A 16442-nucleotide genomic window follows, 5' to 3' on the forward strand; every position below is an offset into this window, starting at 1 on the left:
ATCATTTATCAAACCAGATGTTTTAGAATTTTGCTGAATGCACCAATTCCAGGCTTTCATTTGATTATAAACAATGGAGATTTCCAATCGCACGCTGTGCTTTTGGAATTGGCCAAAGGCGCAGCCACACTCGCATGCATCTGACACTCTGCACAACACAACCACCATAATTACCTTTCACAACAAAAAAAATTTGAACTATAGCTACACACATACAACTTACACCCCCCCTAGTTTATTTCCCTAGTGTACATCTCTCCACCAATGCACATGCCAATTAGATATGGGTGTCTAGCAGGGACTCGGCCAAGGCCTCACAATATTTAATGGTCATTATGCACACATGCATACTGGAAACTCCTAACTTTCCCATACTTCGGTCCCTCTGAGGGCTTTCAACCGACAGGGTGTTGGTACTAGACCCATGGTGAAGGCGCTATACAAATGAAGAACTGAAATTACAAAATGAGCAAAAGGCCAGGGGAGTGAAGCTTGAAGGCTTTGATTCCATGTAAAGTCAGGACCGGTTCAAAAACTAAAAGTTTGGGGGGGTCATAGAATATGGAGGGAAAGTGTCCTAAAGAGAGATGTTTCTTAACAGGCACAACCCATAGAAATTGTCTCCATGCTCTGGAAGACAAGTTTCCTCTGTCTTTTCTGATTGCAATGCTATGTACAGAATTGGAACTAAAATCCTGGTGGTACATTATGAAATGGAAAGATCAATTTGTATATAAAACTAAGAGGACGAAGACAAAAATCTCTCAGTGAAGTTCTTCTCCAGGAAAGGCATACCTTTCTGAACTAATTCATGCAAAGTTGTTTCATTTGAGAAAGTAGATACAGACCTTGATGCTACTTAGAAGAAACCGAGCACTAAAAAAAACAGAATGCATTGGGACATAATAGAACATTGGGGCGTTTAGACAAATTAAATCTCTAGAAGGAATACGTCAATTGCTTTCCAGCTACAAGACCTCCAATGACGTACATATAGAATTATCTGTCACACTTTTAGATTTTGGTAATTAAGATTCAGATTTAAATTTCTGCATACATTAGTCACAGGGCCCAGAGTAAAGTTACAACATGACCTACGAACTTGTAGAATATGTAATGAGAATATTGTACAACATTTTAGTGTTGATCCTTCTAAAAAAGGCTCTTATTTCGAAAAATGAATCCATTAGTAAGGTCGTCTCTTCCTTTTTGGTTGAGATTGATGAATGGGGGAAGGACTTTGGGTATCATTGGTTTTAGTTGCTTTCCTAAAGGAAATATTTTGTCTCATGAATGAAACTACAAACAATTGTAGTGTACATTTGCTTCTCTGATAATTGAATCAGTGGGTTGTGGGTGTGGACAGGCCTTTGATATTTAGGCCTGATGACTATTTGCCCATCCTGCGTTTTAATCCTGAAAACCATTGGCGATGGCCACATTGTTCCATGACTGTCCTGATTACAGATGTGAGACCTGTGATGTGTTTCCCTGGCCAGAGTTTATGTAATATGATCTTGATGGAGATAATTGAAGGAATGAATTAGTGAGGACCAGGAGAAGTACCTGTGAGGTACCGCTTTGCTGCGATACTCTGCCGTATTCTACTGTGAACTATTTCCTGGTTGCTTGGATTGCTGTATATACTGTTTTATTTACTTACTTTGGCTGACTCCGCGCGTTTTGTGAAGTTGCTTATAAGTTGTGAACCCGCGCGCACCAGCATGCGTGCACCAGGAGAAGTACCTGTGAATTACCACTTTGCCGCGCAGCAAGTGGCGAGCAGCCCGTGACTTCCTCGTATCGCCTGGTGCTGATTTTATCTGCTAACCTGAGTCTGGTCAGTCCATTTGCGTGGCTTTCTGCCTTTTATTTGATTGAAATTTCGCATTGCTTGTTCAAAATTGCGCACTGAACTATACATTAAAATCATAGAATCAGACATGTAGTCTTAACATATCAGCCCTACAAACTGTTGCCATACCGAGTCCTTTCCATCCTAGACGAGTGTCCAAAAAAGCGATGGTACTCTCTCCTGCCACACCATTATCGCATAAAACTGCGTCAGGTGGATATACAAGGATTCTGCCGCTTACGCACATTTAAGACTTCCATTATGTCTCACATAATTTATTGAAGCTACTCACATATTACCTAAGATCAAGTTTGAAGGCTGCATAATAACTCCTGAGTGGCCATTTTGTACTCCCTTCACAGTGCCGATTTTACCGAAGGCGCTAGAGCAGATTATTTTAGATCACACCACCTTAACCTCTACGGCAGCGCCGCTTCTACCAAGGACGCCACAGCAAACTATTTCGGATCATATTATTTTAGCTACTACTCAACATTCGCTCCCCTTGAGCTTGACAGCTGATGTTATTGAAGGCGTGCCAGTCCCAATCCAAACTAATGCCTCATTTTCGGATATTTCAATGCATGCGAGTCTACAGGACTCCAATGACGCACTTAATTTATCACAATCCCCTTTTTATTCAACCATAATTCGTTTCAGATTTCCACTTTGTCCGACCCGTATGTTAACCCTATTCCGCGCTGTCCTCTCGTCACTCAAGCTGAACAAAAGCACTAACAATATGTTGGATAATAAATCTCACAGCCATTAATACGACTTATCAGCTTGCATAAACTGTTATGGAAACACATTCCTAAATCAGTAAATCTTTGTTTTCCAGAAAACTCCAATCACGCGGAAATGAACATCAATCTGTGTATTTCAATCAAGCTAGTCAGGGAGTTCCTAAAAATAACATGCTACCAACATTTATAGAAGTTATAAGTTCATCAGGGATTCAATTGCCAGATCCTGTAGTAATTGGTGTTAAGGCACCTCAGATTACTGATCTTACAGGCGAGGCCCATAACATACCACAGCATTTTGACATTTTCAGCATTAAAGAAAGTTTGAAAAATAATTCCAACAATCTAAGAAGAAACGTTAACGTTAATGCAACAAAAGAAATCTAAAAATGATAAATCTGACTCCTTGAATAAAGGGTCTGGTTCTAAACAATTTATGCATCGTGTTACTTTAGCCCTATGACGTACGATTAACACCACCCAAGCAATTGCAAAAAAATACAAACAAGTAGCGAAAGACGACAATAAAAAAATGATTCTTCTCACATAGCAGTTAACCCATCGGCTTTGGATGAATTAATACTAGAACTGAATAAACAACCACCATCCAGAATAATTCCGACCGCTCCCAGAGTGACCATTTCTGAGACGCGCAAGCATATTGATAAACCTGCATCTGAGGACACTCTCCTTAGAGCAACGGCGAACCAAAATAAGGACAGCAGTTGACCTCTACTTATCAGGCCAATCTAGGGCCGCTATGACTCCATTCGTAAAGCCCCCTATAATACCATCCATGCCAGAATGCCAACCATAAGTCATGAACGTGAACACAATAGTGAGAGCACCACGACAGCACGATCGAATGCAAATTCGTGCCAACATGCAGATACGGCAAACTCCAAAAAAAGAGTTTAGCCAGTTACAACTCTACACTGCCAATCTCCAAAAATTGTACACAGTCAAAAGTGCTAACTTAAGCAAGACCAATATACATCGCTCCCACCATTCCTTGATCATGAAATGCTGCTCTCTTCCTTATGAGTCTTATGACCTAAATAGGACAGTATCCGGAATATTTTCCAAGATATACCCATATTCGATCTTCCCTTGACATCAATCGGGTTGAATTTCTTCACAAACCGACCTATTTATTGTTAGGTTATGGATCCCGTCAGGTGTGGTCTTCAAGAGTGCAGAAATTGAGCTGTCTACGCTTGATTTTATCATTGCTCAAGATCTATGGTTGAATAACACTAAAGAATCAAATGAACCTATAGCAACCTCATGTATTAAGTGTACAAAGCACGAAGAGCTACCTTCATTTCATCAGCCCAAGTTTCAAACATCATAACCAGATAATGCTCTTGATGATAAAATGACTGTAGCCAGTTGGAACACTTTGTGGCTATAGTCATTTGAAAGTGTCCAATGATGATCAAATAGAGAAGTATGACATCTTGGCACTGCTACATACATACCAATGAACTCAAAATAAATCAAGAACAAGATTTTAACATATGTGAGCAGACGTTACATCTGGAGCAAACATAAATGGACCATACATAACATCAGAATAGAAGTAGCCACCCATTACACCTATTTAGGCATGATTATTGATAACCAGCCTCACAATAAATCACATTTGGTGATGTTGGAAACAAAATTAGCTACATCAATTTGACAGACCAGGATCCTTTAATCCAGGTATGGTACATTTTCCCTAAAACCGGCAATGACTTATTTACAGAAAACTGCAGCTGTACTATTGTATGGCTTAGAGATGTGTGAAAGGTAACGGACCAATTCATTAGCAAAATAGAAGGCAAATATTGGAGACAAATATTGAAGCTGCCAACATGCACGCCTAGTGCATGGATTAGATATGAAACTGGGTTAATTTCTCCATTTGGCATGCATCAGTGGCGACTTTGTGCTCTATTGAGAAAGTACCTTCTAGCTATAAAATCCACTACAGTTGACACTCTGATTATATGCTTCAATCGGAACACAAATGTCCTGCACAATGGAGAGCTCTGATATTTCATATCCTTGCCGCTGCTGATGTTTCCATTGAACTTCTTGTCTCAGACCCCAACATTGCCAAAACTAAACTTTATCTGGCCAATTGGATAGAGACGTGTAGATTGTTTCTTCAGTGTAAAGACTTCAGTTTGGAGAAAACAAATTACGCACCGTGGAACTATATCTTCTTAAATATCCTTCCCTGTTGTATAGGTCGTCGACATTGCATTTTATATTAAACTTATGGCCTAGATACATTCTGGCGAGATACCTGATAATAACAAGAGAAAATAACTTGTCGCTTTTGCAACATGAAAGAACATAAGGAGACTTTGAGGCATGTAACAGCAAAATATCTGGCCGTCCTACAATGAGAGCTAAATATTTTGATTACTTTAGCAACATTGACGCTGACACTGCATGGCAACTTCTTTTATGTACGTCAAATACGAGTCTTCGAATAGTGACTATGAATTTTCTGACTGCATTATTTGAAAAAACGTAAGTGTCAATAAAAGAGTGTTGACTAGCTAGGTGAATCTGGGCTGTGAAGTAATTTCCCTCTTTATATCATTTGTTGAATAACTATACAATGATCTGTTGACCATATTGCCATAACTCTCTTCATCCAATGTCTGAATTATCATTCATGATTTAAGTACGCTAATACAATTAACCATTGTAAATAATATTGACAGTATTTAAACAGCGGCCAGCTTTGAAGTTCAGGATTGAGTTTGTTAAAGATAGCCCAATAGTAAGACCGTATGATCTTGATTTTAAGTTACCACACTTATTTTATTTGATAATGTAATTTGAAATGTTCTTTCCATTTTGTTATTCGAAATTGTGATGTAATAATGTAAAATATTAAAGTTGATTATTCAACTAAATCAATGAAAAAAAAATTGTGAGGAATTGTTTTGGAGTTGGAGGTTCGTCTTTTTTTCATGTAGAAAATAAATTGAGCTCTTTTGTTTTTCTTTTAATCATTGAATGGAGTGATATTGTTAGTTAATGTACTGATGTTTTAATCAGATTCTGTTGTGAAAAGTTTACATTTTAAACTGAATTGCAAGAAAGAATAAAACATATTTTTCAAACTTCTGACCTTGGATAATGCATTCATGTATGCCATGTTATGTTGGCACGCTTATTTGTACACTCTAAAATACTTTGATAATTGTTGAGGAAGGATAGCTGAAGGGCAGCACGTCTGTCTTGGAAGCAAGACAACGCAGCGCAACACAGGTTCGAAATTCGATCTTGCGCTTAGGAACCACTCGCTGGTAAGCGCGTCATAAAAGCAACCAAACAACAATTTCAGAAATGAAAAACTTTTTTGAAGTTGACACATTAATGTTGGACACTGAGCATCTGCTAAGGAATGCATGCTTGTAAAGCAGCTATTCACTATAATGCTTTTTCTTGCAGTTTAAGGAGGAGATTTCTTGCAGATTTAAAGCAAAAAGGGATCAGCTGGTTCTGATCTTTGCTGGGAAGATCCTGAAGGATGGTGACACTTTGCATCAGCATGGCATTAAGGATGGACTGACCGTACATCTTGTCATTAAAACTCCTGCAAAGTAAGGCCAATTTTTCATATGCATTTTATTTGTGAAGTGTTGGGTAGACTACAAGGGACCAATCAAAGGTGTTCTGTGAATGTCAAATGCATGCCATAGGACCTAGTGAATTCCTACTAAAGGGTGTTTGGGGTGCATGTCTTCAATATCTTGTCTAAGTAAAGTGTGAATCTTTTAAAAAGTGAACCTCTTTAACTTGGGTTTTCTGTCCGTCGCCCCCTTTGCATTCTTTGTTGGTTATTTTTGGTCTGGTGGGGCATGGGTGGTGGGATGAGTCTTATCAGTTGGGAGCACGCCTGCCAGCCGCCATGTACTCCCGCACTCCCTGGTGACCATGCACCCAGAGTCCTTGGTGCAGGTTGCATATATTTGCCTGTAGTTCAGTGTAATCTTTTCTTTGGCATGATTTAACAAAAATGGGACCTCTGATGGTTTCGTACCTACAGTTGAAACATTTTTTCAATCGCATTAGCACATCAATTTGACCTTTTTGAGTATATGTTACACACTATTTAGAATGGCTGGGTGGTACACATGATATGCTGAATGTGGTTTACAAGTACATAGATTGGCCTTGATTTACATCTGGATGTTGAATCTGTAATCTGGGGTAGCTATGTTTGTAACCGAATTTGCTTCTACGTGTACAAGGGACAGAGGCGAGAGCCTAATTCAGAAGGAATTCGGTTGGTTGGGTAAAAGTTTTAGAAAATGTGAAGCGTTTAGGTCTGTAAACCCCCACCACCTCCCAATCCCCCTACAACTTTCTCATGAATAAGGTGATGCACCAGTATATTTCGGAGTGGTGTTATACCTAGTGGAGTCCTTCATCATTACCGTAACCAACACAGTGTCGTTCATCTATGGCACTGACTACCTCTGTCCTTGCCGCCTGCTGCTCTCCCAACTGTAGGAGTAATTGCAGATTCCCCCTCATCAGGGATTATAGAAGGGACATGCTCCTTAAATAAAACAACCCACTGTACTACAGCAAATTTGAATTGCCAGAAGAATCCAGTGGCGGGAGGGTAGCACCTTAGGGGGGTAGGGGGGGGAAGGGGCGGGGGCTGTACCCATACCTCCTTTTCCATACAGAACCCTTACAATTATATCCCTGATATTAACGAGAATCAACTACGCAAACAGTCTCTACCTGCTCTAAAGGAACCGTAGGGCATCCTCCCATCTACTCCCCTTGGGTCTTCCTCTCAGGTGGCCTGGGAAGGGCCATTGCTTTTGGATCACGAGCCTGCTGTGAATATGCGAGGGAGGATCACCCCTGTGCAGGGGCCTTGAGGAGTGCAGGAGAGATGCCTTTATGTGAAGCATGGTTTTAGGTAAGATTTTCATAGAAATGGTAAATCTTACTGACCCGGGTCAACCCCAAATTTTTTTATTTTTTTAATTTTTTTTTATACCTGTGTGGTAACCTTTTTCCAGACTCAATGAATCTTTTACTCTTTTTTTTTATGGGTGTAATTTTTGTAACTCTCATAGTGTCTTTTTAAAGTTATCCTCTTTTAACAGCCTTTTGGCAATAAGGGCCTGTTGTTGCTGGGTTGCCCTAGGGGCTCCCTTTTTAACTTTCTCTGGCTAACCTTGACAGAACTACAGGTCCCAATGGTAGAAAGGATCTTTGGATCCCTTTTTACATTTTATTTTGTGAAACCAGAGTGCTGGGGAGATGCAATGTATCCCCTTTCACACTAAAACTGTAACAATTCTGTTAAAGGGACAAGCTTGCCTTCAATGGCTGGTGGCAGTGATACCTTTTATTAATTTGGTGCACCTTTACCGTGGGCTGTGTTCACAGATGCAGTACAGGCACCCAAGGGAGCTTATTTTACCAAAATGGCCCCTGTCTTTTTTCGCCATTTGTGTTTCTTGTCCTTTCTTGTTCCTTCCCGAAATTTCTTTGTGGGATTTGGAGCTTTGGCGGGAGTCCCCTGGACTCCCCGCCCAGGCTCCAGTCTGTCTGTCTGTCTGTGAAGGCAGAAAGTGAGGGAGGAGTCAAACGCCACAGCCTTTTGTCTTCCTCCTTGCCTGAATGGGGACAAATCCCAGTGGGAGAGTGGGGGGTTCTGGGGGGGCTGGCTGTTTTGATTGGACAGCCAGACTGCCCGTTGTAAAATGTAAGGAGAGGATGCAGAAGTTGTGCTGTAGTTCCTGTTAAATACTGCAAACCTGGAAGCTGAAGACAAGTCGAAACCGAAGAGGATGATGAAGGTGGCTGAGAAGATTTCCAGTGACCGGAGAGCCTTCTGTGTAACTGGATCCTGCAGTAGCCCTGCCTTCCAATCGACCTGGGGACTCCGAAAACGACAACCTTGGCCCAAAGCCTGTTGAGACCCCCCCCCCCCCCTCTAGACTCAAGAAGACCTGCATTCTCAGCCATCCCACGCATTGCTGCAATACCCTGGGACCTCGAGACATTGTGCGGTGCAGTTTTCCGAATCTCGCTGAAACTTCGTGGGCATCCAGGTGTATCTCCAGAGACACAAATTAAGTTTGAAAAATCCCTTCAACAGTGCGCTGGACCTCTGTAACAGGGGGAATTCAACCACGATTCTGTCTTCTGTACTCCTTGAAAACCTTTTGTAGAGCCTTCTCCATTGATCCCGACTGCATAGTTCCTTCTAAGATATTATTTTCAGTCACCACGACAAGGAATCCACTGACCTGTTATTTGGCTGCAGATCCTGAAGTCGTCCTGCCGCAAAATCTTCTTCAATGCTGAGGTACTGTGTTGACTTGGGTATGTACTTACCTTAAGTCTGTTAGGATTTCCGTGTAGCTGTCCGGTGTTTGCTGTGATTGGGAGGCCTCTCCTCGTCCAGTGTACCCAGTCACACTGCTAGAACCCTGATGGGGTGTCTTCTGTGAAGCCCCTGGACCCTCTTCTAACTCTAGAAGTAAAGTACTCACCTGTTTGTCCAGTCTTCCTAAGAAACTCCAACCTTTGCTACTTAACAACCTATTCTCACACTGTCGGTCACTAGATCCTAGTGATCCCCCATCTGCCACTGAGTACACTCAAGCTCCAAGAATAAGGGCAAGTCTTTTAAGGCATTGGGCCTTTTCTCTAGAAAAGAGAATAAGTGTTAAAAAGTTAGTTACTTGTAAAGAGTTGGTTGGTAACTGTAACTCTTAAGAGTGAACTGTTACCAAAGTTCTTATTTACCTTGGATGTGTAATGCACTATCCTTAAAAGTATGATTAACATCTTTCTTTCCTGAGAAATCGTTTTGCCATTCTAATACAGTAGATGTGAAGGTATATTACTCACCTGTGATTAGGTTGTGCCTCTTCCCAAAAGTCATGTGTTGGTTTCACCTGATTATTCCCATTAGGATAATTGTATTAGTGTCCCCCAACTGGGTCTTGCTTCCCCTGACTTGCTTTTAGCCTTTCCAGAATAAGTTTGCCTTAGGTTTTACCTACCTAGAATAACTTTTAGTCATTCAGTAAAGTGTAACATTGGGTTTTTGCTTTCCCTGTGCTGTTGTACACAGTCTTTGGTTCTAACTGTCCCTCCATAAGTCATACATAATGCACTTGTATAGTTGGGAAAGATCTAACCTGGATTTTTACTGTACCTGGAATAAGTGTTCCACTATTCACAAAACATATACTGTCCAGTTGACCGATAATGTGATTTGTTACCGAGAGTCATTGTACAACTGGTAGGGGTCTACTGCCGTGGCATTACTGAATGTAATTGAAAGTAACCATTGGTCTTTACTCTCCAAGAGTAGGTGTTACCTATACTGAATGTGTATGAAATGGTTTGACTTCCCTAGAACTACTTTTGGATGTTCCAAATATGGTTTATGCTTTGGTCTGTGCATCTTCAAGCATAGTGTTGTGGTTTGATTGTGATTACATATGTGTGATGGTAGTTATTTACCCCTAGATTTATCTGGACCTAACATTTAAATAAATCCTTTATTTTTACATAGTGTTCCAGTGGTTCTTTGGAACATTTGTATTACAATTTCATTTGTTCTGATTCTACAGCCCTCTCTCACCCTCCTAAAATGAACCTGGCTGCTCTGTCTACGCTACCAATGAACTCTGGTGGTACAGTCGTATACTAAGAGTGGAGTCTTGTACTGCCTCAGTTGAATGGTGTTGATGAAGTTTGGTAGAACCTCGGACACATGGTATCCCCTTTCCCTTGTCTGAATACACCCTCCCCAGCCTTTGTAGGTTATCAGTCTCTGTCACACACCCACACCCACCCACCAACGGCCCCACAATCCTATCCCTTTAAGCCTGTGATGGGGAAGAGGCAACTAGGAGTAATGCACACTTCTGTGCACACCCCTTTGGTACTGGGATGAGGAAGAGGACTGTGTAACACCACTTCAATGGCCAGGCATGTCCCATTGACAACAATAATTATGGTCGGGCAAAGCACTCGCACCTGCAGCCAATTGAGAGGCTACATACAGGTGCATAAATAGAAGAGACATCCGCCTGGCAGGAGACACCTGCCGGGGCAGCAGGACGCGGTAACCCAGCGTGGAGCAGGCTGCAGACGGGCCGGTGTAAAGTATGCTGAGCGCTGCATAAGAGCAAAAAAGATGGTGAGGCCAGGACAGCCCTACAAGATGGTTGAGAGATCCCTGACCCACGTGTCCGCAGCTGGAGCTGGTTAATACCTCCGGTACGCTGCCAACTGTAAGAAGGTTCAGAAGAGGCAAGCGCTTCTCGCAAGAGCTCCAGACAAGCGAGAGGGGAGCTAGCGAAAGCCGAAGAGGAAAGCGAAAGCCGAAGAGGTTAGCGAAAGCACCCAGAGGAGCAACTGTCCAACGTGAGTGACGGAGAGGGTTCACTTATGCCGGGGAGCTCCAGGGGCTTGGTGTGGTCAAAGGAAGATGCAGGCAAGTGAAAACCTGTAATGAAGGTGTCTGGAGACCGAATGGAAAATATTGAATACCGAACAAGCTGCAAAATTAGTTATTGAATACGGAACTGTGGGAAAGATTTGCAAAACCTAGGAAAATACCACACACATGAACAGAAAATAATGTGCATTTACTAAGTGAAAATAAGTAAGAAGCATTTTATGAAAAATGGGAAACTTCAAGCCAAGTGAAAGGCAGTGATGAGAGCTTGTGAAGCAAGTGAAAGCATATGAGCATTATTGTATAGTGTGAAAGCAAGGTGATGACAAGGAAGAAATGCCACAAAGTGAGTTGTAAGTCACGTATTGACAGTCCAGAGATTGTCAGTGAAACAGAAGTACATATGGACTAATGAGACGGAGCCAGAGAGGAAGCCTCTGTTGACAAGGAATTCCAATGAGTATCAATGAACATTACAAAGTGCCAATAGTTATCAGCTGTGACCTGTGATGGGTGGACCATGTGGTCGACAACTGTCTAGTCCGAGTAACCCCTACTTGGTGTGAATCAAGTAAAGTTAAGAGACTGAAGCTGTTTTGCCTAACTAGTATTAAAGTGACTTAAAGTTGAAATAACTGTGGATTTGAAATTAGAAGAGCTGCCTTCTTTGAGAAGGGAACCCCAAGGTTGTTTTGTGGAACTGTTTTGAGCTTGGGGAAGCTGAAAGCAACCCCATAGCTGGAAGAAGCTTGGAACTTTGTTTTGAACACTGGTTCATTGGTAGCTGACATCCCTACACATTGTATACCTTTTAGTTGTGAGGGCAAGAATAGGTTTTCGGCACAGATGGACTTTTGAGTTGGACTTTGACGCAGACTATCCTTAGTTTCTTTAGCTTGGGAGATTCTACCTTCGTATAGGGCAAGTCTGGCCTTACTCCATCCTGACATTTTGAGAGATAAACCATTTATTTTAAGAAAAGTGATTCTGTTGGTCTCTTAATACATGATGCCTTCACACTGCAAATGCCTGAAAGACTCGCCAAAAAACGTCAATGCGTCCAGAACACTGCAGCTAAGACCCTCCTGAGATTAAACTGAAGATACCATATATTTCCTGCCCTGAGAAGCCTACAATGGTTACCAGTAAAAAAAAGTGCATTAAATTGAAGACTCTCGGCTTTGCGCATGAATCCACAGACAAGGGGCCAAATTCCTCCAGGGTCAAGCTCAGCCGCTACCAAGAAGGGACCGAAGATCAAGCAATGTAAATGGAGACCAATATGAAAAGAGGAAATTCAAAGGAACTGCATTCTCGCGACTAATTGCTAACCTATGCAACAAAATGCCCAAGGAAATAACCACAGAAGACCGACTCGCCTTCAATAAACTACTAAAAACCTGGTAATTCAGTTGACAATGGCCTGCACAAGTAAAAGGGACTGTAAAAACGAACTAAAGGCAAAATCACAGATAAAGGACACTATGGCCAAGGAGTGCTACAAATATCACAAGGCCCACCCCATCCTTCCCCAGTCAATCACCATAGCTGGAGAGATGAGCAAATACTAGCCTGCCTCAATTCAAACAGATTAAAGGAAAGACGCCTCACTCGCACAATTTACGCATTCAGGAAAGACCAAGTAATTTAACGCATTAAACTGAAGCATTAGACTAACCATGTGTCACCCTGGATAATTAAGGTAGTTTGAACATCTCTCTCTCTCTATCTCTCTCTCTCAAGGTTTGTGGAAACCGGTGATGCGTCAAGCCGAAGCACAATTAGTCTGAACAAGTCCAGCCAAGTAACTAGAAACATACTAGGTACTACAAATCCATTACAATCGGATGAATCAGTGGGGGAACTTGGCTTCTATGCTTGGGAAGGTGACTGGGCCTGTCAACCTACCACAATCACTAGTGCTGGAGGGGTACCACTAAATTAACAAAGGGGGTCCTGGGAGTCCCTCTGCCAGACGTTAGTCCTGGTTACGAGGTTAGTCCTGGTTACGAGATCCTTACCCAGATTCTTTGGCTCACTAAAATTCAGAGGAGAAATATCACTACCACTAAGCAGCAACCAGATGTGCGCTGAAGGCACACTTTTGAGGTACTGTTTGAGATTAACCAATACTCCCCGCTCCTGCGACACTATGCACGCCACTATACACGACTATAGCCACACTACACATAGACACCTAGGACTAATAACTGTTGCACTCAACAACTTGAGAAACCCCGGACCTAACCTCCGACAGAACATTCCAATGCACATAATCCATAAACCCAACCGCACCACACACAAACACAACTCCATCAAACTTGTGTGCACCCTTTTTACCTCCTCAACTGCATACGACCTACCCATCCAACTTAAACACTAGTAAACATCCAAAGCACTGAGATCAGTTATTAGACCCACTTAGCCTATTAATTCTTCCTGCCAGCACACATCCAGATATGGTCCTGATTGGAGGGGGTGAGGGGTATTTGGTTCCGATACATTCTCCTAACACTACACTGGGCCCGACTGCACATTGCACACCATTAATATCCAGGAAGAAATAATCGTTACTGTGGTCTCCTGGAAAATCTCGGGGACAAAGGCTGACTTTGACTGACCAGTGGTAGTTCACAGACAGACATTCTCCTTCAAGAGACGCGTGCTGGGACTGGATTTCTATATTCTGGCCTGGTGGACAGATGTATAGGAGGCCAACCTAGTTTAGTCTGAGCTATAACCAACCAGGTTCGAGGTAGCAATGCATAGTGCAATGTCAAGGAAGACACTGGGACAAACGGTTATAAAAAAAACTTATTTCTGCTTAGAATCACATGCTGTGCATATAGTCCGACATCTAGGCCTAATCGCAGAGTATTCCTCTTTTTTTTCAAAGATCGAAAAGTGACGTTGACATGGGCGTGACAGTTACACTATCCCTAACTTGGCATGCAGTGTACCCAATGAGGAGCGTGTACGTTTTATATTGCTGTTTCCTGTTCTTCAGCGCTTTGCTTGCCTTAGACTACTGGTCCTGTCTGCTGACGATCCATCCTTGACTGCTCTGTAACTATTTTCCATGTGGCCTCGGCCGCCCGGCCTTTACAGTAGGGAGAGTGGGACCCTGTTGGTATTGATTTCTCTTCAGAATGCTTCACCTCTTCTACCCCCTAACACTTTGGTTTTGCTGCTGTTTCCCCTCTGCTATGCTATGCAGAGGATGCCTTTTTTAAATTCTGGCCGTCTTGCAAGAGCAAATTTCTTTGGAAAGGCACCAATCACTGATGCAATCAGTATCTCCCCCATGATCGCGATCAGCGTAACTGTAAAGCCTGTAAGCTCTTTCGGCCTAAGACCCTGAAAGACAGGCGTACGAAATGGTGGGCGGCTGCACTAAGCAGGCCAAGTGTCACTCGCATGCTGGCGCCTCAGACGAGGAGTCTGACGGCAGAGGCAGTTGACCTAGCCGTGGAGCCTGTGCACTCACGTGTCCTTCCCCGACCCGACAACCATGCCGCTGGCATTGCAATGGGGAAGTCTCATCCCGGCAACATGGACACACATGCACCACCTGCTCTAAAGCACACAAACCCTAAACTTCCCCCGGTGGTGCGTCAAACGTTTCTACGCCCGCAGGCCCGTATAAATCTTTTTAGTTCGGCCTTCCCAACCTCACGGTTATGCGCCCTCTGTGCACCCGCCTACACCTGGTGCAAAGTGCTTTGGAGCTGGCGCGTCAACTAGATCTATGGCCTCCATCGCAGTGGCGTTGAAAGACGCGCTAGCGCTGAAAGACATGCCGAGACTAGTCTACTGGTTAAACACTCCGGAAGCTTCAGGAGAAGTTTTCCAAAGGTGTTTTGCATGTTTTGGAGCCCAAGAAAACGTCCCATTTGCCTTAGGACTATTCACTGGCCTCTTCTCATTCTAGAGCCCGCACCAGGACCCAGCCCTTTCTGCACAGCTTGAACCCCCCCCCTGCCACCCCTCCCGCATCTCCTCCTGATCCCTCAGATTCCCCTGAATGGACCAGGGACAAGTTTGAGTCTTGTATGATAAAATGGCTGAGTTCATTAATTTCTTGGACACATTTGATGACATTTGATAGAGACATAGGGATGTTGACTCTTGTCCTGTGCCTCCTAAATTACTGAAAAAAACCCACGCTCGACCAAGCCATACCCACAAATTACCGACCCATAACGACCGTTCCCTTTCTATTAAAAATATTGGACAAGGTTGCCTATGTACAAATACAGAAGCACCTGGAGGAACACAACCTCTTAGGATCTAGACAATCTGGGTTCCGTCCCCAACACGGGACCGAAACCGCTCTCATTGACTTGAAAGTGCAGATCGATACGCTCGGAGATAATGGGCAAGCCGCCCTACTCCTCCTCCTAGACTTATCAGCAGCATTTAATTTGGTCGATCACTCTGTCCTATGTTCACACCTCAGCTCACTTCTCCACGGAGGCCATCACCTGGATCACATCTTTCCTTAATGGCAGGACCATGAGGATATTCTCTCCCATGGCTGCAGCAGACCCCATACCCATCACATGCGGTGTTCCTCAGGGCTCTTGTGTCTCCCCCACACTATGCAACAGATTTACCAAGCCCCTTTTCGATGATTTGGACCATCTCGGTATCACCTACACCAACTGTGCAGATGATACTCGGATCCTCCTTCCGCTTTCTGGAGATTATGGAAAGGATTTGGCCTTGTTAAATAGGCTGTACATCATCATCCAGGCATGGATGGCCACTCGTGGACTATGCCTGAATGATGATGAAACAGAACTCATCCTAGGTACTACACTCAGCATAAAGAAACTTGGCCCGGCCTACAACTCCGTCATGATTTACGGAAACAACATCAAAGTCGGACAGGAGGTCAAAACACTGGGATTCTATCTAGACTCCAATTTTTCCCTCAAAAGACAAGTGAGATCCCTTGCATCCTGCACGGCTTATACATGCAAATTAATCCGTGCAGCTAAACCTTTCCTGTCGGACTCTAGCTGCTTGACACTCGCCAGAGCTCTCATATTGTCTCGACTATTGCAATGCCCTTTACCTGGGATCCACCAAGCCACCACTAGTAAACTGCAAACCCTTCAGAACAATGCCCTTAGAACACCTCTGGGCATTTCCAGAAGAGAACACATTACAGGACTCGGCCAACAGAACAACTGGCTCTCCACTAGAGATAAAATGTTATTAAAAACGGCATCACTTACATATAAATCTCTTAATAATGCCACCCCAATTTACCTGATCAACAGATTCCACAGACAGTCCTCATTAAGACCCACCAGAACTGCATACAAAAACTGTCTTTCTGTTCCCCACTACAAACGGGCCACCATATGGGTCA

At 43.1% G+C, this 16442-nt stretch overlaps 1 protein-coding gene across 4 annotated transcripts in view; it reads left to right on the forward strand.

Annotated features, from left to right (window-relative positions):
* UBQLN4 (ubiquilin 4) overlaps positions 1 to 16442 on the forward strand; it is a 404884-nt gene that overhangs the window by 53611 nt on the left and 334831 nt on the right. For all 4 annotated transcript variants that reach the window (XM_069607136.1, XM_069607138.1, XM_069607139.1 and 1 more), the window contains exon 2: positions 6061 to 6212. In XM_069607136.1, the coding sequence (XP_069463237.1) occupies positions 6061 to 6212 (152 nt within the window). The remainder of the gene's footprint in view (positions 1 to 6060; positions 6213 to 16442) is intronic.

The sequence above is a fragment of the Ambystoma mexicanum genome, chromosome 1p, assembly GCF_040938575.1.
Source record: "Ambystoma mexicanum isolate Mex_15411 chromosome 1p, UKY_AmexF1_1, whole genome shotgun sequence".
In the NCBI taxonomy this organism is placed as follows: Eukaryota; Metazoa; Chordata; class Amphibia; order Caudata; family Ambystomatidae; genus Ambystoma; species Ambystoma mexicanum.